This window comes from Plectropomus leopardus, chromosome 8 (genome assembly GCF_026936395.1).
Source record: "Plectropomus leopardus strain MGB_pleo_1.0 chromosome 8, ASM2693639v1, whole genome shotgun sequence".
Lineage (NCBI taxonomy): Eukaryota > Metazoa > Chordata > Actinopteri > Perciformes > Serranidae > Plectropomus > Plectropomus leopardus.
In genome coordinates this window covers 25,029,351-25,055,923 of record NC_142183.1, presented here as the reverse complement: position 1 = coordinate 25,055,923, position 26,573 = coordinate 25,029,351, and the positions used below count along the sequence as shown (strand labels likewise).

At 36.7% G+C, this 26,573-nt stretch overlaps 1 protein-coding gene across 2 annotated transcripts in view; it reads left to right on the top strand.

Annotated features, from left to right (window-relative positions):
• The window catches only part of pdlim7 (PDZ and LIM domain 7), a 58,783-nt gene that overhangs the window by 25,213 nt on the left and 6,997 nt on the right, over positions 1-26,573 (top strand). For both annotated transcript variants that reach the window (XM_088081240.1, XM_088081241.1), the window contains exons 6-9: positions 9,185-9,237; positions 9,505-9,748; positions 11,044-11,224; positions 11,388-11,508. In XM_088081240.1, the coding sequence (XP_087937366.1) occupies positions 9,185-9,237; positions 9,505-9,748; positions 11,044-11,224; positions 11,388-11,508 (599 nt within the window). The remainder of the gene's footprint in view (positions 1-9,184; positions 9,238-9,504; positions 9,749-11,043; positions 11,225-11,387; positions 11,509-26,573) is intronic.

Sequence of the window (26,573 nt, the reverse complement as noted above, 5' to 3'; positions counted from 1 at the left end):
GAATTATGATTCAATATATTGTAATATATTGCAATACAGTAAGCATACAATGTGTTAAGTTTTTCATCATTTTTTTTTAAAAATAGCATAGAATTAAGAACACATCACATTCTGCATTTGTATTTATCACTGTTACTGTAACATCCAACATCATAGCACTACTTTTTGTGCATTTTAGCAAAGGAAATAATATTTGTCTATATTCAGACTGCGCAATATACAAAACAAACAAAAACAAAATCACAAATATTTTGACAGATATTGCAATTGTGTGTCATGAATTTAGTGGTAGTGGTCATTTTTTGCCTTGATTTTGATTGGTTGATTTTTGCTGGGTTCTGGACCCTACAAGAGTGTTACCTTATGTCTGGGACATGATTTGTAGACCAGGGCATTTCTATGGCACAACAGTGCTTTATTTATAATGGTATTTTGTGACATATTTTACCTTTAATTAAAAATTACACCTGAGAAAAAATAAAATGAAAGTGCTTGTGGGACTAAAATAATAACATTCACAAATCAATACTGTTCTTTTTTTTTTTTAAATGGATACAGTACTGCAAAACTTAAAATGGCAATAGAAAATTGTATTGTATGTTTTCTTACACCCCTATTATTGGGGTCTTCATCTCCAGTTTGAGAACCACTACTAATTGTCATAATCATCGGTTAATGTTATACAGTGTGTATTTATTTATCATTGGTCTGTTCTACAGGGGTGAAGCAGCTTACTATGATGATGCGTACCAAGTGTCCAAGTAAGGGGCAGCTGCATGCAGGCTGGTTTGTCAGCTTTGTCAGCTTATTAGGTTTACTGCAAAGAGAGAATAGACAAAGGGAGAGATGCCAGTTCATTAGTAATAATTCATTTTTCATCCTCTGCTTGCTTTTTGATGAATGCATGCTGCAATTCACCTGGAACATTTTTTGTGCTGTTCCTTGATTTTTTTTTTTTTATCAAAATAAAAGCTTTAATTTGTGGTAATTTCCTTGGCCAGGTACTTTAGTCTGGCAGGTTTTCTCCTATTGATTCCAATGACAGTCATAAATACGATCTCTAATGTAGAAATGTCCGTTTATGAGTGTCTACAGTGTGCCCATGAGAAATCTAAGTAATGGATATCCATTAGCTCGCTTATGGCGTGACCGTGATGCTGAGCATTAAGTATTACATGATCTGTTCAGGATGTCCTCTATTTTCAAGGTAACCTGTTTAGCTGGGTTGGTGTGAGTGGGTAGTCCCTAAATGGGATTGTTTTAACCGCGCCTGCTGTGTGCTGCTGCTGGGTGTGTGTGCAGGCACGGCCTCAGGGTGGAGAACCTGCCCTGCTTTATCCCCAACGACCGCAGCAAGAAGAGGCTGATCCAGGACACTGAGGACTGGCAGCCCCGCACTGGCACCACCCAGTCCCGCTCCTTCCGCATCCTGGCCCAGCTCACAGGCACCGACTTCAGTAAGTCGCGGATTGGGCCTGGCATAGTCTGGACAGTGCGACATCAGAGAGTGATGGGTTAGAGGTGGGCTTCTCTGGTAGTCAAGATAAAGTGAAGGTGGAGACCTGTGACTGAACAGTTGATCTGATATGATATGATCATAGAAAATATTGGTGGGGATGACACCAGAGTGAGTGACACAGGAAAGGTGGATAACAGCGGTGTCCATTTTTTAGCTGTCAGCTGGCTGCTGTCTTCAGTGATGCCAATTTTCTCATGAATGTAACTAGTCTGACATGCTGATATAACATGTTTATTACAACAGAGGCTCTATAGCAACAGCATCATGTATACTATTACTTAATATGTTTGGGTTTGAACATGATGAGCTGTTTGACCCAGTTGTCTGTGAAAAGCGCCTTTTTTTTTATCAGTAAGGCATGCTAATGTGTGTCTCTCCTGGATCTCTCAGTGCAGGATCCAGATGATGAAATCATGAAGAGGTCCAGGTAAAAACACATTGATCTGAACATCAGCCTCCTTGGTCACAAGTGTTTGTGCATTTGTGTGCAGAAGCTTCAGTTTGGCAATTATTTTAGAAATGATCTAAACTTTTAAATCTACCTGTGGTTAAAGGTTGCTATTGGAATTTTGCTGCAGTACTGGCATGTGTGGTGTGATTTGTACATGTATTATTAGAACATAAAAGGAGCTGTATGCTGAGAGCATATCTATGAATCATTGTTTGGAGCATGATTGCCTGCACACGGTTCTCAACATACGGTGGCTGAGCTGGCAAGCAGCTAACGGTGATTACTCCATAAACAGCACTAACAAAGGACACAGTGCTGACTGACAGCTAACATTGATACCTGGGGGGAAGCTGGAGGTTGGGTACTACTGCGACAGCTCAGTCCTGCCACTGTGAATTGCGCTGCCATTATCATTAGTAATACTGTATGATTGCAGTGCATAGTGGCTGTGATAAACTAGTGGGATACACACACTGCGTTTCACATGCACTCACATGCATTAACATGCGTGTACGGCCAGACCATTAACCACAACAACCGACAGAGAAGCTCAGATTACAACACACATTCTCTGCTCAGGATGCCAGTACTCTGCTATATCTTTACAAGGCATGGTTAGCTGCTATATTTCTTTTCTAAATGTTGCATACAGTGACTTTAATATGCTTCATAGCATTATTTTCTTTTAAGGAATGAGTCAACATTGAGGAAATATGCTGACTTGCTTTCTGGCTGTGAGATAAAAAGGGAGGTTGTTCCATCCTCATGTCTGTACTCTCACTAATAAGCCAACAGCTGGTTAACTTAGCTTAGCATAAACACTGAAAACAGAGGGAATGGCAAACAGCTCATTTATACTCCCTTTCCAACAGAAATAGATATGTCCATTTCAAATGTTTAAACTGTCACTGCCCACTTCCATGTGTTTTTTATGCAGCCAACAATGATCCTCAATCTGCTGTCTCCATCCAAACAGTAACAAAATCTGACCACCTGACTATTTTTCAGTCCAGTACATTAGGTTTCTACAATCATGTCATCACTGTGTTGTCAGGCAACCAGCAGAGAATATTTGAGAGAGAAGTGACTGTTCCTCTCTATATATATCTCATAACACCCCTTTCTAATTGGACATGATGCAAACAAGCAGACATCAGGTTGTTTTTCCCAATGAAGATGTCCTAACCTGCTCCATGCATCAGTGAACAGGCTAAGCTACACGTCGCTTCTTTGAAGAAGAAAAGAAATAAAAATAAAGCGCTCACCCTGGATATATATTTGCAAGGTTTCATGCACTTGCTCAACCTCCAACCTATTTTCATTGGTCAAAATCATAATTTGTAGATATTGAAGACATACAGTCTCTCACTTGTGCTGCAACATTGCTCGAAGTATATCAAGACAACTTTTCACTGCCAGAGTTTGCTCACTCATTGGAAGTTAGGTAGAGATATAACGCCCCTTGAAACCAGTGATATTTTTACACTTTGATTTATGCCTGGTAAATAAACAAGATATAACTATAATTAGTGAGATTTAGAGGTGCTGGTGGGTGGATTTTGTTACCTTGCGACAGAGCCAGCTGTTCCCCCCTGTTTCCAGTCTTTGTACTAAACTAAGCAACTGGCTGCTGGCTGTAGCTCCATATTTAACAAACACATATAAGAGTCAATCTTCTCATCTAACTTTTGGCAAGAAAATAAATAAGCATGTCTCCCAAAATGTGAAACTATTCCTTAACTTTAATATTTGCCTTGCAGACCTATAATACCCTTATTGTCTATGCTGTTTCACCTGTTTTATTTATCTGCTACTTTTTCACTTTCTGTGCACTTTACTCCACTTTCTGCTCTCTCTCACTTCCTTTTTAAAATTTATTCTCTTCTCTACAATCTATTTCCTCCCTGTCTATCTCTGTTTCATATCTTTGTTGCTTGCGGTCAGGGAAAAGTTCCTCACTGAGATTCAGAGTCCCCGCTATGCCCGTCTGAGGGATTGGCACCACGACAGGTCTGCTCGCGCCCTCAATATCAAATCCTGAGCGACATCCTAGACGCCATGGGATGCAGAGCCCAGCCAGAGCCTGCTAGCGATAGCAACACCGCAACGACTACGTGACAAAGACGACGAAGATAGCCGACTGTACAATGGCAGTTAACAAATTCACCTTTTGGATACAGATGGGGTGAAAAAGAAGTTTGAGGGAAAAAAAGAAAGAAAAGCAAACCAAAAATAGAAGAAACATAGCCTAGATGACAAAGCCCAAAGTGGAACCTTGCATACTGAGCCTAAGTGTAAGATCTCTTTCTGAATCTCTGACTTGATGATTGTAGACAACCTTGTGGACCACTGTGTCTGTGGCCCTATTTTCCATTTCACACTGCGTTACTTGGAGTTAAGCGGTGGGAAGGTGGAAAGGGGGGGTCTCAGCAGTGGGACGCTCCTTTCTGTTCGTTATTCTTCTTTTGAATGTGAAGTTCTAACCCTCCTTTGATCTCTTTCTGTGTCTCTCACTCACTCTCTTCCATTCATCCTTTAGTTTTCATTTGTGATCCCCTCATCTCGTAGGCTTCTCCAACCATTAAGAACGAAAAGGAAGATAAATCTGTACTTTTGTTTTTTTTCTGCTGTCATCAAAAATATAAAACATCTGAAAAAAAGCAAACTCTTGCTTCCCTGTCCTTTCTTCTGTGTTTCATTTCTGCTTGTTAATTCGGTTTTCCAGCCTAAAAGGATAAATCTCTGATATCAACTTGTCTTTCTTTGGCTGAGTCACAGCAGCTTCTTTTCTTACACTGTCTCCTGAACAAAAATTATTAGAAGCAGGGGTTTTCTCAATATGTATGCAGATCTGAATTAATAGTGTGCCTTCTCAAAGATCGGGGTTCAAGGTTTACTTTTATTGCCTGAGAGAGAAAATTGTTGTGCAGTCAGGCATAAAAACAGTGCAGAGGTGCACAGTGAGGAATTGCAGCCTTTAGTCCTGTATAAGGAAAACACCCAAGAATATTTAAAACCTCATAAAAAGAACAACATAATCATATTTAGAGTTTAGCAGAGTAGTTGTTGCCGTGCAGTGGCATTCTTCAGAGGAAAAACATTGGTGACACTATTTGGAAATTCCGCCCACAAATGGTTTATTTGTAACCAACAGCTTATTAGTTTAGATTCAACAGTTTCACTGTCTGTAGATTATTGTCTATTAAGCATATGTGACAATTCACTATATGTTCTCAACCTGTGCCTCATAGTTCTAGTTCAGTTATATTATTCTGAGAATATGTAGGTATGTTCATGAATTGTTGAGGAAGAATAATTAAAAGCACATCACATCAGTGCAAGGCTAACAAAAAACAGTGTACACTGAGGAATAAAGTAATGCCTGCATACTTACTTCATGCCACACAAGTTTAATTAACATGTTCGATCCCACTTGGATCTTTGTTACATTCAAAATAAAAGAATTATTCTATACCTGATCCAATGTTCATTACCTGTCACTTACACTCTACAGATTATCTGTTAGTTCATCAAAACAGCTGCGTTGTTGAATCTCAAATAATAAGCTATTGAATGTTACCAATAAGTTATCTGTGGGCAAACTATTCAGATAAAGTGTTACCAAATATCCAATGGCAAGTTGTTCACTTGACTTGCAAAATGTTAGGCACGATATATTACCCTTATTTAGATGTATAAATAAAACAACTTTTAGGGAAAGACAACTGGAAACTTGCCTTTAGATGGCTGGGAGAAAAACTGAATAATGAATAATGCTCGGCTTTACAAGGTTTGGAGAAAAGTTAAATTTTATGGCAGCAGGAAACTAGTTATTTGTTGCCATTTCTCAAGAAAAAAGTAAATGGGTTTTTTTCTACATACAGAAAATGGAAATAAAATAAGGTTATCATTTTGCCATTGGTACTAATTAAATTATTCTTGGTAGTATTACCAAATATATAAACATTCTTACACAAGTGACTATGGTCTGGTTTGGTCTGTACCAATTAGTGTATCCAGACAACATGTCAGTTTTGTCAAGGAAGGAGTCAGCCATTAATACCATGTTAAGAAAGTTCAGCACATAACAGTAACAAGACAGTGGGAACAAAAGTGTGTAATAGTTAGATATGCTACACATAATGAGACTAGTAGAAAGAAATTATACAAAATACACATTTAGGTATTTATTTCAGTTCAGATGTCTGTTCTGGAAATAAATGCAAAATTTATATATTTAATTCCATAACTCACTATTTGCATAATTGAACATAAAATATCAGAAGACTTGTAATACAAAAAAACAATCGTAAATAAATAAATGTAAATGATCAACTGGGGAAGTTTCATGGTAATATCTGTTACCTATTTACCTGCAGTGTCATTATTTGTCTAAAAATGTAACAATACATATTCTTAAAAGCTAGATTCTGCAAAATATGCACATATATATGCACAGTTATATTATTCTGAGAATATGTAGGTATGTTCATGAATTGTTGAGGAAGAATAATTAAAAGCACATCACATCAGTGCAAGGCTAACAAAAAACAGTGTACACTGAGGAATAAAGTAATGCCTGCACACTTACTTCATGCCACACAAGTTTAATTAACATGTTAACATATATGCACATATATATCCTCTTTGCCCTTTGGGGTAGAGTAAGTCAGATGGTCCAAAACCCAGCACTTAATGATTATCTAGCACTGACAAAGTTGTGTGATGTTGTATGTTGATTGTCAACGTAAGTAGTGATACTGAGATTGCTGAATCACAGATGCTGAGATTGCTACTGGTTATTACTTTGGTTTCCCAAAAAAAAAAAAGAAAAGGGGGGGGGGGGGCACTTCTTCTGCCACTAGACGGCAATACCTGTGACCTAAGGGTTTTCTTGCTTGTGTTGTATGTCGCTTTGGATAAAAGCGTCTGCTAAATGAAATTGTAGGAATTGTAGGAATATATAATGAGATATTGATTCATTTGCATAATTAAACTAAAAATGACAGAAAATTTGTAATAAAAAATAATTTGCCTTATTGTGATTAATCAACTGGGAAGGTTTCATGGTGATATCAAAGTATTAAAAGTTTTACCTATTTGTCTCTAGTGTCTCCGGATCAATTGCAAAATACTAGTTTTCTTGACATTATGTGCCTTATAAATAATAAGGTATGACAGAACCATTAAAAGGAGTCTGTAGAAAAGCATTGCCAGTGCCCCTCTCACATGTGTGCCACACTTGTTTTACATTTTGTCAGTTGTCACATTTGGGATCTTGCAGAGCTGCATCACTTTTACCTCGACACTGTGGAGGGTGACACATGTCAGTGGTTTCTTGCTCCATCTGACATCAAAACCTGCTCCTTTCTCTGCCGGATGTTGAGCTGCCAACAAACTCCTACTTTCCTCATTGTTCAGGTCGATACATCCCACAGGAGAGGAAGCCAAAAAAATAAATAAAAAATACAGGTGAATCTGAAATCCGATGTGTAAAGAGTGAACAGGAAATGTCAAGGCAATGTTCCATGGGAATATTGGGGCATGTCCAAAACTATGTTGAAGGCAAAAACAAACTCTCCTGTCTGCACAGTCTTTGATGCAGGAGTTGTGCACCTGCATCACACTGAGCAGAGGGGGAGGAGGATGTTGAAAGCAGTGAACATGTCAAGAAAACATGATCCAGGCTGCTCCAGGTGGGAATAAGCAGCTGCAGAGGATGTTCTCCAATTTGCACCTGCAACCTTCAGCAGAGTGAGGTGTGGCTCAACAAACCTCTCCAAGGTGTTTGAGGAGTCAGTGCCACTGGCCTGTTGTCATGTTGGGCGGCACCGTTAGGGAGTCTAGCCGGAGCTGTTGTGTTGACCGGGATGTGTTTTTGTGAGTAGTTCAGCAGGGTCCCGGAAGGCAGGCCTGCCAGTGTGTGGGTTTAAGGGCAGCTGACCCAGGATCTGTGTAACAAACAGGCTGAAACAGGTTTGTCCTGTCCTATGTTTGACCCGGCCACCAGTGATCCTTCTCATCCAGCCTCCTCTCTTCTCTCACTCTGTTGTGCCGTAGTTTCTTTTCGAAAATCTCCTGGTAAGGAGGGGGTCTTACCTTCCTTAATTTAGACAGATTTAACTTCCTCTCTGTCACCAGCCCTGCAAGCCATCTTCCTGTTATTGCAAAGGGATTTTAATGTCCTTTATAATTCAGAGTATTCTGCTGGAAATTCATTCTTCCCCTTGCACTATAGCTTCCAGCTGTAAATCTTTAACTTCTCCTACCTCTGTAACTTCTCGTGTTTAGTTGTTTGGTGTCATAAGGAGTATAATTGATAGGCAGACTTAACCTGATACAGGCGATGCTATAGAACAAGGCAGTCGCAGGGTAATTCATTCCACATTTTCTTTTTCTTTGCAAATGAGAAACGATTTCATCATCTTTCATTAATGTATTGTAGATGGCACAGTTGATGATGTAAACATGATGGATGCCTAAGGCGGTATTATATTTTTTTTTCCCAAAATAAGACGTCTCCAGAGCTCACTGTCTTGGCTCAGAAGTTGTTTTTCCTCCTCAGTCATGGTTTGAAGATTTTCTGAATATAGTGACGCTTGCTGCGGGTAACAGAACTTTGAAATGTAGAAACAGCTCTTTATTTCAGCACTTCTGCACTAACAGGCTTGAAGTGAAAACTTGTCTGCATCCATAACTGACAGCGTCTTGAGTTTCTCGTTCTCTAACTTTGAGTGACGTCAATCAATCCAAGATGTTTAGGTTTCTGATTGCTCTCATTAGAGTGGTGGCTCTTGAGCCACCGTGATGCAGAGCTGTAATGTCTTTACTGAATGCAGAGCACGATATCTGTTGTTTAGCATTGATTATGTGAGTTACCTGATTGATTTTGTCTCACAAAGGCTTGTGTTGTCATGTATAATGGCCTCCAAATCAATTCCAATTCTATCACAGTGTATTTTCTTTAACATATGCCTGAAACTACACAACCGGCGTGTCTTACCACAATAGGTGAGGTGCTAATCCTGTTGATACTCATTAAAATTAATAATTAAGATGTTTATGGTCGTTCATGCGTAAGGTAATCTGCAGCACAAGGTAATGGAGACAGCCATGGCTTCCAAACATGATGTTCATTGAGTAGTAACCATGGTTACCGAGGTGTGTGTTGTGTATGTGTGTGCCTTTTCTAATTAGTCATTTTCTCCCCACAGCCTTGAGCCAACTCCCTCACCTGCCAAGGCCCAGGCAGCAGATAAACCAGATGGTGAGTTTCTGCTCCTGCTGATGCGTATAAAGAACCCCAGCAGCATCCAGTAGCCTAGTGGTTGTGCTAATAGATTCTTGTGTCAATACATGAGCATCAGCATCATCAGCATAACACGCAAAACTATTACAACCTTAAGAGGGGAGGGTGTATGTCCTATAAAAGTGTCCCCGCCTCATTGTGAAATTATTTTAAGTCTCAGCCAAGTTTTTCTTAGTGCTGTCATCCCAAAAACAGATCCTTTTTGGGTTTTTTCTTCTGTCACAGGCTCCAAGACTGCAGCTGCAGCAGCAGGCCGTTCAGGTCCTTCCTCTCGACCACCATGGGTCACTGACCCTAGTTTTGCCGACCGCTTTCGCCCAGACAAAACAAGCACCGTCGTCACTCAGCACCAGCAGCCGGTCCAGCCGACGCCTATGCAGAACCGCAGCTCTATCCTGCAGGCAGCGCAGCAGGCACCCGAGGACAGCGGTAGGACCCCAGTATGTGGTGCTTGCAACAAGATCATAAGGTGAGACCGCACTGCCACATCTATGGTGACAGTTTGACTCATTTTATAAAATACTCTCAGTGTTTGCTCCTTTCAAAGTCCTATCAGAGAAATGTCAAATCACTTAACACAGTTAACATGAGCAATGACAGACTGTATGTCTGCAGCAAATTTAGTCAGTCAGCATAATTAACACAGTTAGGAGACATCTTGTTATCACTGGAGACAAGCATTATACTGACTTTGAAATAATTTAAATCTCATTTCACAAATCTCACAGATAAAAGGGAAACCTTAGTTCTTATTCTGGTCACTAGTGCAGGAAAACAGAACTGTGTCTCAACAAATGAAGGTACAAAGTTCCTGACAGAAATGAAAAACACATTTCCAGTTTTTGTTCATATTTCACAAAAAGAGAACTTTGCTTTTTCTCCGTGCGTTATTAGTCACGTGCAGTAGTGTCACATAACAAAGTAATAATACTTTGTCACAATACTTAAGTCTTTATTTATTCCGTCAACTTTCACTTTTACTCCAGCACATTTCCCCTAAACATCTTTGTTTCTTACTACAAAATAGGGAAGAAAGGAGGAGTGAAGGGACAGAAGAACAAATTAAGGAAAATAAATAAATAATAAATAATAAATCCTTAAGCTGTGAAAATGTTTTTCCTCAAGTGTAATGTACATTTTTTTTTACACATTTTTACAGTGGTGTACCTACCCTCTTACATTGGGTGAGAGGCGGGGTACATCCTGGACAGGTCGCCAGACTATCACACACATATGATACACGTGTTTATGAAGAATTACATTTAATCACGTTCAATTTTCAGACTGCTTGCTTTTTTATTAAGAGGATTTATTTGTACTTTTATATAATATATATATATATATATATATATATATATATATATATATATATATATATATATATATATATATATATATATATATATATATATATATATATATATGTATGTATGTATGTATGTATATATTTATATTATTACTCATTTAATACTTATGTACATTAAATATCATGAAATTACTTTTGATACTAAAGCACAGTAAGTATCAGAAAACTTTAAGACTTTCATTCTAATATTCTGAGAGGTGACTTTGTCTACCAAAGTAATATGTAAGTAAGATGTCTCTATTCTTACTCAAGTATGATTTTCAAGTACTTCATCCACTGATAATCATGTGCTAAAATTTCCTTTGGAGCTGTCCTTGTTTTCCCTGTCAAAGTAGTGATTTAGCAGATTTCAGAAATGTCTCTGATGTGCTGTTAATATGTGTGTATGTGTCTTCCAGAGGTCGTTACCTGGTAGCGCTGGGGCGTTCTTGGCACCCAGAGGAGTTTACGTGTTCACAGTGTAAGGTGGTCCTGGACGAAGGGGGCTTCTTCGAGGAGAGAGGGTCTGTTTACTGCACCAAGTGCTACGATAACCGATACGCTCCTAACTGTGCCAAGTGCAAAAAGAAGATCACAGGGGTAAGAAGTGCAACACTGTGTTGAGCAAAAGCAAAACACAAACCAAAAACATGAAAGGTTTTTTTTCTCTTTACATGGAAATATGGATGTAGTCCCCACTGTGCTCCAACAGCACCAACTTAGCTGAAAATAAAGAATGTACAACCTTGTCTCCTGTCATCAGGAAATCATGCATGCACTGAAGATGACCTACCATGTTCAGTGTTTCAAGTGTGCAGCCTGCAAGACTCCCATCAGGAACCAAGCCTTCTACATGGAGGAGGGCGAACCCTACTGTGAGAAAGGTGAGAAATTGTACACACACACACACACACACACACACACACACACACACACACACACACACATATATCTACATATACATAAATACAACATACTATACGATGACATTTTATGCTATTTTGAACGTCATCCAACATACACATAAAAAAGTTATAGTATAGTATGTCGTCCAAAATAGTATAAAAAGTCATACAATAGTATACCTTCCGTATAGTATAGTATGTTGCTCAAAAACTAAAACGAAGACTACAAATGAGGACAAGTAATACTGTGCCAAGACATGCTATGGCATGTCTTGGCACAGTATTTTATGTTGTTTTGAGGTGTTTTCAGCTGTTTTTAGGACATGTAATATTTTTACGTTTTTGCCTTACTATAGCCTTGCCTTTTTGATCATTTTTTTCAACATGCATTATTATGATGTTTTTGGACATTTTTGCACCATTTTATGCTATGGCATATCTTGACACAGTATTTTATGCTGTTTTGAGGTGTTTCCAGCTATTTTTGGGACATGTCATGTTTTGACATTTTTGCCTTACTATAGCCTTGCCTTTTTGGTCATTTTTTCAATAGGCATTCTTATGAGTTTTTTGGCCGTTTTTGCACCACTCTATGCTATGGCATGTCTTGGCACAGTATGTTATGCTGTTTTGAGGTGTTTTCAGCTGTTTTTGGGACATGTCATATTTTGACATTTTTGCCTTACTATAGCCTTGCTTTTTTGATCCTTTTTTTCAACATACATTATTATCATGTTTTTAGCTGTTTTTGCACCATTCTATGTTATGACGTAGCTAAACATGTCCTTTTATGCTGTTTTGAAGTGTTTTGAAGTGTTTTTGGGACATGTCATGTTTTGACATTTTTGCCTTACTATAGCCTTGCCTTTTTGGTCATTTTTTCAACAGGCATTATTATGAGTTTTTTGGCCGTTTTTGCACCACTCTATGCTTCGGCATGTCTTGGCACAGTATGTTATGCTGTTTTGAGGTGTTTTCAGCTGTTTTTGGGACATGTCATATTTTGACATTTTTGCCTTACTATAGCCTTGCTTTTTTGGTCATTTTTTTCAACATGCATTATTATGATGTTTTTAGCTGTTTTTGCACCATTCTATGCTATGGCGTGTTTTGGCACGCTATTTTCTGCTGTTTTGAGGTGTTTTCAGCTGTTTTTGGGACATGTTATATTTTGACATTTTTGCCTTACTATAGCCTTGCCTTTTTGGTCATTTTTTCAACATGCAATATTACAGTGTTTTTGGACATTTTTGCACCATTCTATGTTATGACGTAGCTATACACGTCATTTTATGCTGTTTTGAAGTGTTTTGAAGTGTTTTTGGGACATGTCATGTTTTGACATTTTTGCCTTACTATAGCCTTGCCTTTTTGGTCATTTTTTCAACAGGCATTATTATGAGTTTTTTGGCTGTTTTTGCACCACTCTATGCTATGTCATGTCTTGGCACAGTATGTTATGCTGTTTTGAGGTGTTTTCAGCTGTTTTTGGGACATGTCATATTTTGACATTTTTGCCTTACTATAGCCTTGCTTTTTTGGTCATTTTTTTCAACATGCATTATTATGATGTTTTTAGCTGTTTTTGCACCATTCTATGCTATGGCATGTGTTGGCACACTATTTTATGCTGTTTTGAGGTGTTTTCAGCTGTTTTTGGGACATGTCATATTTTGACATTTTTGCCTTACTATAGCCTTGCCTTTTTGGTCATTTTTTCAACATGCAATATTACAGTGTTTTTGGCTGTTTTTGCTCCATTCTATGTTATGACGTAGCTATACATGTCCTTTTATGCTGTTTTGAAGTGTTTTGAAGTGTTTTTGGGACATGTCATGTTTTGACATTTTTGCCTTACTATAGCCTTGCCTTTTTGGTCATTTTTTCAACATGCATTATTATGAGTTTTTTGGCCGTTTTTGCACCACTCTATGCTATGGCATGTCTTGGCACAGTATGTTATGCTGTTTTGAGGTGTTTTCAGCTGTTTTTGGGACATGTCATATTTTGACATTTTTGCCTTACTATAGCCTTGCCTTTTTGGTCATTTTTTCAACCTGCATTATTATGATGTTTTTGGCCATTTTTGCACCATTCTATGCTATGGCGTGTTTTGGCACGGTATTTTCTGCTGTTTTGAGGTGTTTTCAGCTGTTTTTGGGACATGTCATATTTTGACATTTTTGCCTTACTATAGCCTTGCCTTTTTGGTCATTTTTTCAACATGCAATATTACAGTGTTTTTGGCTGTTTTTGCACCATTCTATGTTATGACGTAGCTATACATGTCATTTTATGCTGTTTTGAAGTGTTTTGAAGTGTTTTTGGGACATGTCATTTTTTGACATTTTTGCCTTACTATAGCCTTGCTTTTTTGGTCATTTTTTCAACATGCAATATTATGAGTTTTTTGGCCGTTTTTGCACCACTCTATGCTTCGGCATGTCTTGGCACAGTATTTTCTGCTGTTTTGAGGTGTTTTCAGCTGTTTTTGGGACATGTCATATTTTGACATTTTTGCCTTACTATAGCCTTGCTTTTTTGGTCATTTTTTTCAACATGCATTATTATGATGTTTTTAGCTGTTTTTGCACCATTCTATGCTATGGCGTGTTTTGGCACGGTATTTTCTGCTGTTTTGAGGTGTTTTCAGCTGTTTTTGGGACATGTCATATTTTGACATTTTTGCCTTACTATAGCCTTGCCTTTTTGGTCATTTTTTCAACATGCAATATTACAGTGTTTTTGGACATTTTTGCACCATTCTATGTTATGACGTAGCTATACACGTCATTTTATGCTGTTTTGAAGTGTTTTGAAGTGTTTTTGGGACATGTCATGTTTTGACATTTTTGCCTTAGTATAGCCTTGCCTTTTTGGTCATTTTTTCAACAGGCATTATTATGAGTTTTTTGGCCGTTTTTGCACCACTCTATGCTATGGCATGTCTTGGCACAGTATGTTATGCTGTTTTGGGGTGTTTTCAGCTGTTTTTGGGACATGTCATATTTTGACATTTTTGCCTTACTATAGCCTTGCTTTTTTGATCCTTTTTTTCAACATACATTATTATCATGTTTTTAGCTGTTTTTGCACCATTCTATGTTATGACGTAGCTATACATGTCCTTTTATGCTGTTTTGAAGTGTTTTGAAGTGTTTTTGGGACATGTCATTTTTTGACATTTTTGCCTTACTATAGCCTTGCCTTTTTGGTCATTTTTTCAACAGGCATTATTATGAGTTTTTTGGCCGTTTTTGCACCACTCTATGCTATGGCATGTCTTGGCACAGTATGTTATGCTGTTTTGAGGTGTTTTCAGCTGTTTTTGGGACATGTCATATTTTGACATTTTTGCCTTACTATAGCCTTGCCTTTTTGGTCATTTTTTCAACATGCATTATTATGATGTTTTTGGCCATTTTTGCACCATTCTATGCTATGGCATGTGTTGGCACACTATTTTATGCTGTTTTGAGGTGTTTTCAGCTGTTTTTGGGACATGTCATATTTTGACATTTTTGCCTTACTATAGCCTTGCTTTTTTGATCCTTTTTTTCAACATACATTATTATCATGTTTTTAGCTGTTTTTGCACCGTTCTATGTTATGACGTAGCTAAACATGTCCTTTTATGCTGTTTTGAAGTGTTTTGAAGTGTTTTTGGGACATGTCATATTTTGACATTTTTGCCTTACTATAGCCTTGCCTTTTTGGTCATTTTTTCAACATGCATTATTATGAGGTTTTTGGCCATTTTTGCACCATTCTCTGCTATGGCATGTCTTGGCACAGTATTTTCTGCCATTTTGAGGTGTTTCCAGCTGTTTTTGGGACATGTAATATTTTGACATTTTTGCCTTTGTATAGCCTTGCCTTTTTGGTCATTTTTTCAGCATGCAATATTGCAGTGTTTTTGGCTGTTTTTGCACCATTCTATGTTATGACGTAGCTATACACGTCATTTTATGCTGTTTTGAAGTGTTTTGAAGTGTTTTTGGGACATGTTATATTTTGACATTTTTGCCTTACTATAGCCTTGCCTTTTTGGTCATTTTTTCAACATGCAATATTACAGTGTTTTTGGACATTTTTGCACCATTCTATGTTATGACGTAGCTATACACGTCATTTTATGCTGTTTTGAAGTGTTTTGAAGTGTTTCTGGGACATGTCATGATTTGACATTTTTGCCTTACTATAGCCTTGCTTTTTTGGTCATTTTTTTCAACATGCATTATTATGATGTTTTTGGCTTTTTTTGCACCAGTCTATGCTATGGCATGTCTTGGCACAGTATGTTATGCTGTTTTGAGGTGTTTTCAGCTGTTTTTGGGACATGTCATATTTTGACATTTTTGCCTTACTATAGCCTTGCCTTTTTGGTCATTTTTTCAACATGCATTATTATGAGGTTTTTGGCCATTTTTGCACCATTCTATGCTATGGCGTGTTTTGGCACGGTATTTTCTGCCATTTTGAGGTGTTTCCAGCTGTCTTTGGGACATGTAATATTTTGACATTTTTGCCTTAGTATAGCCTTGCCTTTTTGGTCATTTTTTCAACCTTTATTATTATAATGTTTTTGGCCATTTTTGCACCATTCTATGCTATGGCGTGTTTTGGCACGGTATTTTCTGCTGTTTTGAGGTGTTTTCAGCTGTTTTTGGGACATGTCATATTTTGACATTTTTGCCTTACTATAGCCTTGCTTTTTTGGTCATTTTTTCAACATGCATTATTATGAGGTTTTTTGCCATTTTTGCACCATTCTCTGCTATGGCATGACTTGGCACAGTATTTTATGTTGTTTTGAGGTGTTTTCAGCTGTTTTTGGGACATGTCATATTTTGACATTTTTGCCTTACTATAGCCTTGCTTTTTTGGTCATTTTTTTCAACATGCGTTATTATGATGTTTTTAGCTGTTTTTGCACCATTCTATGCTATGGCGTAGCTATACATGTCATTTTATGCCGTTTTGAAGTGTTTTGAAGTGTTTTTGGGACATGTCATGTTTTGACATTTTTGCCTTACTATAGCCTTGTTTTTTTGTCATTTTTTCAACAGGCATTATTATGAGTTTTTTGGCCGGTTTTGCACCACTCTATGCTGTGGCATGTCTTGGCACAGTATGTTATGCTGTTTTGAGGTGTTTTCAGCTGTTTTTGGGACATGTCATATTTTGACATTTTTGCCTTACTATAGCCTTGCTTTTTTGGTCATTTTTTTCAACATGCATTATTATGAGTTTTTTGGCCGTTTTTGCACCATTCTATGTTATGACGTAGCTATACACGTCATTTTATGCTATTTTGAAGTGTTTTGAAGTGTTTTTGGGACATGTCATATTTTGACATTTTTGCCTTACTATAGCCTTGCCTTTTTGGTCATTTTTTCAACAGGCATTATTATGAGTTTTTTGGCCGTTTTTGCACCACTCTATGCTATGGCATGTCTTGGCACAGTATGTTATGCTGTTTTGAGGTGTTTTCAGCTGTTTTTGGGACATGTCATATTTTGACATTTTTGCCTTACTATAGCCTTGCCTTTTTGGTCATTTTTTCAACATGTATTATTATGAGTTTTTTTGGCCATTTTTGCACCATTCTCTGCTATTGCATGTCTTGGCACAGTATTTTCTGCTGTTTTGAGGTGTTTCCAGCTGTTTTTGGGACATATAATATTTTGACATTTTTGCCTTACTATAGCCTTGCCTTTTTGGTCATTTTTTCAACATGTATCATTATGAGTTTTTTGGCCATTTTTACACCATTCTATGCTATGGCGTGTTTTGGCACGGTATTTTCTGCTGTTTTGAGGTGTTTTCAGCTGTTTTTGGGACATGTCATATTTTGACATTTTTGCCTTAGAGAGAAAGAAAGAGATGGTTGTTAGGGAGGTGAATGTTTGGCTGTGTGCTTGTGATACTGTCTTGCCTTTTTGTTCATTTTTTCAACATGCAATATTGCAGTGTTTTTGGCTGTTTTTGCACCATTCTATGTTATGACGTAGCTATACACGTCATTTTATGCTGTTTTGAAGTGTTTTGAAGTGTTTTTGGGACATGTCATGTTTTGACATTTTTGCCTTACTATAGCCTTGCCTTTTTGGTCATTTTTTCAACAGGCATTATTATGAGTTTTTTGGCCGTTTTTGCACCATTCTATGCTATGGCGTGTTTTGGCACGGTATTTTCTGCTGTTTTGAGGTGTTTTCAGCTGTTTTTGGGACATGTCATATTTTGACATTTTTGCCTTACTATAGCCTTGCCTTTTTGGTCATTTTTTCAACATGCATTATTATGAGTTTTTTGGCCATTTTTGCACCATTCTATGCTATGGCGTGTTTTGGCACGCTATTTTCTGCTGTTTTTAGATCTTTTCAGCTGTTTTTGGGACATGTCATATTTTTACGTTTTTGCCTTACTATAGCCTTGCCTTTTTCATCATTTTTTTCAACATGCGTTATTATGATGTTTTTGGACATTTTTGCACCATTTTATGCTATGGCATGTCTTGACACAGTATTTTATGCTGTTTTGAGGTGTTTTCAGCTGTTTTTGGGACATGTCATATTTTGACATTTTTGCCTTACTATAGCCTTGCCTTTTTGGTCATTTTTTCAACATGCAATATTACAGTGTTTTTGGCTGTTTTTGCACCATTCTATGTTATGACGTAGCTATACACGTCATTTTATGCTATTTTGAAATGTTTTGAAGTGTTTTTGGGACATGTCATATTTTGACATTTTTGCCTTACTATTGCCTTGCCTTTTTGGTCATTTTTTCAACATGCATTATTATGAGTTTTTTGGCCATTTTTGCACCATTCTCTGCTATGGCATGTCTTGGCACAGTATTTTATGCTGTTTTGAGGTGTTTTCAGCTGTTTTTGGGACATGTCATATTTTGACATTTTTGCCTTACTATAGCCTTGCCTTTTTGGTCATTTTTTCAACATGCATTATTATGAGGTTTTTGGCCATTTTTGCACCATTCTCTGCTATGGCATGACTTGGCACAGTATTTTATGTTGTTTTGAGGTGTTTTCAGCTGTTTTTGGGACATGTAATATTTTGACATTTTTGCCTTACTATAGCCTTGCCTTTTTGGTCATTTTTTCAACATGCATTATTATGAGGTTTTTGGCCATTTTTGCACCATTCTCTGCTATGGCATGTCTTGGCACAGTATTTTATGCTGTTTTGAGGTGTTTTCAGCTGTTTTTGGGACATGTCATATTTTGACATTTTTGCCTTACTATAGCCTTGCCTTTTCGGTCATTTTTTCAACATGCATAATTGTTGTGTTTTTGGCTGTTTTTGCACCATTCTATGCTATGACGTGAGTATACACACTGTAAGCTAGTATGAGTTTTCTGTCATGACTCTTGAAGGATGTAGACACCTGGTGAAGCTTCAATCAGCACTCTTTTATTATGAGTAAAAGCATGAGTATACACTTCAAATTACAATGACATCAATTATTAGTACACATAAAGAGTACAACATAAATGAAGATGAGTACAAAGATGAACTAAAACGAAGACTACAAATGAGGACAAGTAAGAGAAAGAAGAGTGCTCGGGTCCGTTCAGATAGAGACAAGACGAAATACAGACTAACTGACACAGAACATAGAAAGCTGTCTGATCCCGATCACAGAGAAAGGCTGTAGTATTTAAACAATGCTGTGACGTAGATGGTAGTTATCAATTACTAACATGTCAGGTATTAGACTTCTTTGAGGAATGAGGCATGTATTTGTGTTGCAGAATTTACAAGCACGGGTCCAGCTCAGGTATCCATGGTCAAGCATAGCTTACAGAAACTAAGATTTACCATATATGCATAGGTCTTCCTTGAGGTAGACATAGAGTCTCAAACTAACTATGGAGGATGCATAATCATAAAAATACAAACTAACACTGTTTTATGCTGTTTTGAGGTGTTTTCAGCGGTTTTTGGGACATGTCATATTTTGACATTTTTTCTTTGCCTTTTCTGTCATTTTTTCAACATGCATCATTATGTTGTTTTTGGCCGTTTTTGCACCATTCTATGCTATGGCGTGTTTTGGCACGCTATTTTATGTTGTTTGAAGGTGTTTTCAGCTGTTTTTGGGACATGTCATATTTTGACATTTTTGCCATACTATAGCCTTGCCTTTTTGGTCATTTTTTCAACATGCAATATTATGGTGTTTTTGGCTGTTTTTGCACCATTCTATGTTATGGTGTGTTTTGGCACAGTATTTTCTGCTGTTTTGAGGTGTTTTCCGCTGTTTTTGGGACATGTAATATTTTGACATTTTTGCCTTACTATAGCCTTGCTTTTTTGGTCATTTTTTTCAACATGCATTATTATGATGTTTTTAGCTGTTTTTGCACCATTCTATGCTATGGCGTGTTTTGGCACGGTATTTTCTGCTGTTTTGAGGTGTTTTCAGCTGTTTTTGGGACATGTCATATTTTGACATTTTTGCCTTACTATAGCCTTGCCTTTTTGGACATTTTTTCAACATGCAATATTATGGTGTTTTTGGACATTTTTGCACCATTTTATGCTGTGGCATGTCTTGACACAATATTTTATGCTGTTTTGAGGTGTTTTCAGCTGTTTTTGGGACATGTCATATTTTTATGTTTTTGCCTTACCATAGCCTTGCCTTTTTGGTCATTTTTTCAACATGCATTATTTTGAGTTTTTTGGCCATTTTTGCACCATTCTATGCTATGGCGTGTTTTGGAACGGTATTTTCTGCTGTTTTGAGGTGTTTTCAGCTGTTTTTGGGACATGTCATTTTTTGACATTTTTGCCTTAGTATAGCCTTGCCTTTTTGGTCATTTTTTCAACATGCAATATTACAGTGTTTTTGGCTGTTTTTGCACCATTCTATGTTATGACGTAGCTATACATGTCATTTTATGCTGTTTTGATGTGTTTTCAGCTGTTTTTGGGACATGTCATATTTTGACATTTTTGCCTTACTATAGCCTTGACTTTTCGGTCATTTTTTCAACATGCAGTATTATGAGTTATTTGGCCATTTTTGCACCATTCTATGCTATGGTGTGTTTTGGCACAGTATTTTCTGCTGTTTTGAGGTGTTTTCAGCTGTTTTTGGGACATGTCATATTTTGACATTTTTGCCTTACTATAGCCTTGCCTTTTTGGTTATTTTTTCAACATGCATTATTATGAGTTTTTTGGCCATTTTTGCACCATTCTATGCTATGGTGTGTTTTGGCACGCTATTTTATGCTGTTTTGAGGTGTTTCCAGCTGTTTTTGGGACATGTCATGTTTTGACATTTTTGCCTTACTATAGCCTTGCCTTTTTGGTCATTTTTTCAACATGCAATATTACAGTGTTTTTGGCTGTTTTTGCGCCATTCTATGTTATGACGTAGCTATACATGTCATTTTATGCTGTTTTGAAGTGTTTTGAAGTGTTTTTGGGCCATGTCATTTTTTGACATTTTTGCCTTACTATAGCCTTGCCTTTTTGGTCATTTTTTCAACATGCATTATTATGAGTTTTTTGGCCGTTTTTGCACCATTCTATGCTATGGCATGTCTTGACACAGTATTTTATGCTGTTTTGAGGTGTTTTCAGCTGTTTTTGGGACATATAATATTTTGACATTTTTGCCTTACTATAGCCTTGCCTTTTTGGTCATTTTTTTCAACATGCATTATTATGAGTTTTTTGGCCGTTTTTGCACCATTCTATGCTATGGCATGTCTTGACACAGTATTTTATGCTGTTTTGAGGTGTTTTCAGCTGTTTTTTGAACATGTCATATTTTTACGTTTTTGCCTTACTATAGCCTTGCCTTTTTGGTCATTTTTTCAACATGCATTATTATGAGTTTTTTGGCCGTTTTTGCACCATTCTATGTTATGACGTAGCTATACATGTCATTTTATGCTGTTTTGAAGTGTTTTGAAGTGTTTTGAAGTGTTTTTGGGACGTCATGTTTTGACATTTTTGCCATACTATAGCCTTGCCTTTGTGGTCATTTTTTCAACATGCAATATTATGGTGTTTTTGGCTGTTTTTGCACCATTCTATGTTATGACGTAGCTATACATGTCAATTTATGCTGTTTTGAAGTGTTTTGAAGTGTTTTTGGGACATGTCATATTTTGACATTTTTGCCTTACTATAGCCTTGCCTTTTTGGACATTTTTTCAACATGCAATATTATGGTGTTTTTGGACATTTTTGCACCATTCTATGTTATGACGTAGCTATACATGTCATTTTATGCTGTTTTGAAGTGTTTTGAAGTGTTTTTGGGCCATGTCATTTTTTGACATTTTTGCCTTACTATAGCCTTGCCTTTTTGGTCATTTTTTCAACATGCAATATTACAGTGTTTTTGGCTGTTTTTGCACCATTTTATGTTATGACGTAGCTATGCATGTCATGTTATGCTGTTTTGAAGTGTTTTGAAGTGTTTTTGGGCCATGTCATTTTTTGACATTTTTGCCTTACTATAGCCTTGCCTTTTTGGTCATTTTTTTCAACATGCATTATTATGATGTTTTTTGACATTTTTGCACCATTTTATGCTATGGCATGTCTTGACACAGTATTTTATGCTGTTTTGAGGTGTTTTCAGCTGTTTTTGGGACATGTCATATTTTTATGTTTTTGCTTTAGTATAGCCTTGCCTTTTTGGTCATTTTTCAACATGCATTATTATGAGTTTTTGGCGTTTTGCACCATTCTATGTTATGGCGTAGCTATACATGTCATTTTATGCTGTTTTGAAGTGTTTTGAAGTGTTTTGAAGTGTTTTGAAGTGTTTTTGGGACGTCATGTTTTGACATTTTTGCCATACTATAGCCTTGCCTTTTTGGTCATTTTTTCAACATGCAATATTATGGTGTTTTTGGCTGTTTTTGCACCATTCTATGTTATGACGTAGCTATACATGTCAATTTATGCTGTTTTGAAGTGTTTTGAAGTGTTTTTGGGACATGTCATATTTTGACATTTTTGCCTTACTATAGCCTTGCCTTTTTGGACATTTTTTCAACATGCAATATTATGGTGTTTTTGGACATTTTTGCACCATTTTATGCTATGACATGTCTTGACACAATATTTTATGCTGTTTTGAGGTGTTTTCAGCTGTTTTTGGGACATGTCATATTTTGACATTTTTGCCTTACTATAGCCTTGCCTTTTTGGTCATTTTTTCAACATGCAATATTACAGTGTTTTTGGCTGTTTTTGCACCATTTTATGTTATGACGTAGCTATGCATGTCATTTTATGCTGTTTTGAAGTGTTTTGAAGTTTTTTTGGGACATGTTATTTTTTGACATTTTTGCCTTACTATAGCCTTGCCTTTTTGGTCATTTTTTTCAACATGCATTATTATGATGTTTTTTTGACATTTTTGCACCATTTTATGCTATGGCATGTCTTGACACAGTATTTTATCCTGTTTTGAGGTGTTTTCAGCTGTTTTTGGGACATGTCATATTTTTATGTTTTTGCTTTAGTATAGCCTTGCCTTTTTGGTCATTTTTTCAACATGCATTATTATGAGTTTTTTGGCCGTTTTTGCACCATTCTATGTTATGACGTAGCTATACATGTCATTTTATGCTGTTTTGAAGTGTTTTGAAGTGTTTTGAAGTGTTTTTGGGACGTCATTTTTTGACATTTTTGCCATACTATGGCCTTGCCTTTTTGGTCATTTTTTCAACATGCATTATTATGAGTTTTTTGGCCATTTTTGCACCATTCTATGCTATGGCATGTCTTGGCACAGTATGTTAAGCTGTTTTGAGGTGTTTTCAGCTGTTTTTGGGACATGTAATATTTTGACATTTTTGCCTTACTATAGCCTTGCTTTTTTGGTCATTTTTTCAAACATGCATTATTATGATGTTTTTAGCTGTTTTTGCACCATTCTGTGCTATGGCGTGTTTTGGCACGGTATTTTCTGCTGTTTTGAGGTGTTTTCAGCTGTTTTTGGGACATGTCATATTTTGACATTTTTGCCTTACTATAGCCTTGCCTTTTCGATCATTTTTTTCAACATGCATTATTATGATGTTTTTTGACATTTTTGCACCATTTTATGCTATGGCATGTCTTGACACAGTATTTTCTGCTGTTTTGAGGTGTTTTCAGCTGTTTTTGGGACATGTCATATTTTGACATTTTTGCCTTACTATAGCCTTGCCTTTTTGGTCATTTTTTTTCAACAGGCATTATTATGATGTTTTTAGCTGTTTTTGTACCATTCTATGCTATTGCATATGTTGGCACACTATTTTCTGCTGTTTTGAGGTTTTTCCAGCTGTTTTTGGGCCATGTCATATTTTGACATTTTTGCCTTACTATAGCCTTGACTTTTCGGTCATTTTGTCAACATGCAGTATTATGAGTTATTTGGCCATTTTTGCACCATTCTATGCTATGGTGTGTTTTGGCACAGTATTTTCTGCTGTTTTGAGGTGTTTTCAGCTGTTTTTGGGACATGTCATATTTTGACATTTTTGCCTTACTATAGCCTTGCCTTTTTGGTTATTTTTTCAACATGCATTATTATGAGTTTTTTGGCCGTTTTTGCACCACTCCATGCTATGGCATGTCTTGGCACAGTATGTTAAGCTGTTTTGAGGTGTTTTCAGCTGTTTTTGGGACATGTCATATTTTGACATTTTTGCCTTACTATAGCCTTGCCTTTTTGGTCATTTTTTCAACATGCAATATTACAGTGTTTTTGGCTGTTTTTGCACCATTCTATGTTATGACGTAGCTATACATGTCATTTTATGCTGTTTTGAAGTGTTTTGAAGTGTTTTTGGGACATGTCACTTTTTGACATTTTTGCCTTACTATTGCCTTGCCTTTTTGGTCATTTTTTCAACATGCATTATTATGAGTTTTTTGGCCGTTTTTGCACCATTCTATGCTATGGCATGTCTTGACACAGTATTTTATGCTGTTTTGAGGTGTTTTCAGCTGTTTTTTGGACATGTCATATTTTGACATTTTTGCCTTACTATAGCCTTGACTTTTCGGTCATTTTTTCAACATGCAGTATTATGAGTTATTTGGCCATTTTTGCACCATTCTATGCTATGGTGTGTTTTTGCACGCTATTTTATGCTGTTTTGAGGTGTTTCCAGCTGTTTTTGGGACATATAATATTTTGACATTTTTGCCTTAGTATAGCCTTGCCTTTTTGGTCATTTTTTTCAACATGCATTATTACAGTGTTTTTGGCTGTTTTTGCACCATTCTATGTTATGACGTAGCTATACATGTCATTTTATGCTGTTTTGAAGTGTTTTGAAGTGTTTTTGGGCCATGTCATTTTTTGACATTTTTGCCTTACTATAGCCTTGCCTTTTTGGTCATTTTTTCAACATGCATTATTATGAGTTTTTTGGCCGTTTTTGCACCATTCTATGCTATGGCATGTCTTGACACAGTATTTTATGCTGTTTTGAGGTGTTTTCAGCTGTTTTTGGGACATGTCATATTTTTACGTTCTTGCCTTACTATAGCCTTGCCTTTTTGGTCATTTTTTCAACATGCATTATTATGAGTTTTTTGGCCGTTTTTGCACCATTCTATGTTATGACGTAGCTATACATGTCATTTTATGCTGTTTTGAAGTGTTTTGAAGTGTTTTGAAGTGTTTTTGGGACGTCATGTTTTGACATTTTTGCCATACTATAGCCTTGCCTTTTTGGTCATTTTTTCAACATGCAATATTATGGTGTTTTTGGCTGTTTTTGCACCATTCTATGTCATGACGTAGCTATACATGTCAATTTATGCTGTTTTGAAGTGTTTTGAAGTGTTTTTGGGACATGTCATATTTTGACATTTTTGCCTTACTATAGCCTTGCCTTTTTGGACATTTTTTCAACATGCAATTTTATGGTGTTTTTGGACATTTTTGCACCATTCTATGCTATGGTGTGTTTTGGCACAATATTTTATGCTGTTTTAATGTGTTTCCAGCTGTTTTTGGGACAGGTCATATGTTGACATTTTTAACCTTACTATAGCCTTTCCTTTTTGGTCATTTTTTCAACATGCATTATTATGAGTTTTTTGGCCGTTTTTGCACCATTCTATGCTATCGTGTGTTTTGGCACAGTATTTTCTGCTGTTTTGAGGTGTTTTCAGCTGTTTTTGGGACATGTCATATTTTGACATTTTTGCCTTACTATAGCCTTGACTTTTCGGTCATTTTGTCAACATGCAGTATTATGAGTTATTTGGCCATTTTTGCACCATTCTATGCTATGGTGTGTTTTGGCACAGTATTTTCTGCTGTTTTGAGGTGTTTTCAGCTGTTTTTGGGACATGTAATATTTTGACATTTTTGCCTTACTATAGCCTTGCTTTTTTGGTCATTTTTTCAACATGCATTATTATGAGTTTTTTGGCCGTTTTTGCACCATTCTATGCTATGGTGTGTTTTGGCACGCTTTTTTATGCTGTTTTGAGGTGTTTTCAGCTGTTTTTGGGACATGTCATGTTTTGACATTTTTGCCTTACTATAGCCTTGCCTTTTTGGTCATTTTTTCAATATGCAATATTACAGTGTTTTTGGCTGTTTTTGCACCATTCTATGTTATTTGTAGCTTCTCGTGTCATTTTATGCTGTTTTGAAGTGTTTTGAAGTGTTTTTGGGACATGTCATTTTTTGACATTTTTGCCTTACTATAGCCTTGACTTTTCGGTCATTTTGTCAACATGCAGTATTATGAGTTATTTGGCCATTTTTGCACCATTCTATGCTATGGTGTGTTTTGGCACGCTATTTTCTGCTGTTTTGAGGTGTTTCCAGCTGTTTTTGGGCCATGTAATATTTTGACATTTTTGCCTTACTATAGCCTTGCCTTTTTGGTTATTTTTTCAACATGCATTATTATGAGTTTTTTGGCCGTTTTTGCACCACTCCATGCTATGTCATGTCTTGGCACAGTATGTTAAGCTGTTTTGAGGTGTTTTCAGCTGTTTTTGGGACATGTCATATTTTGACATTTT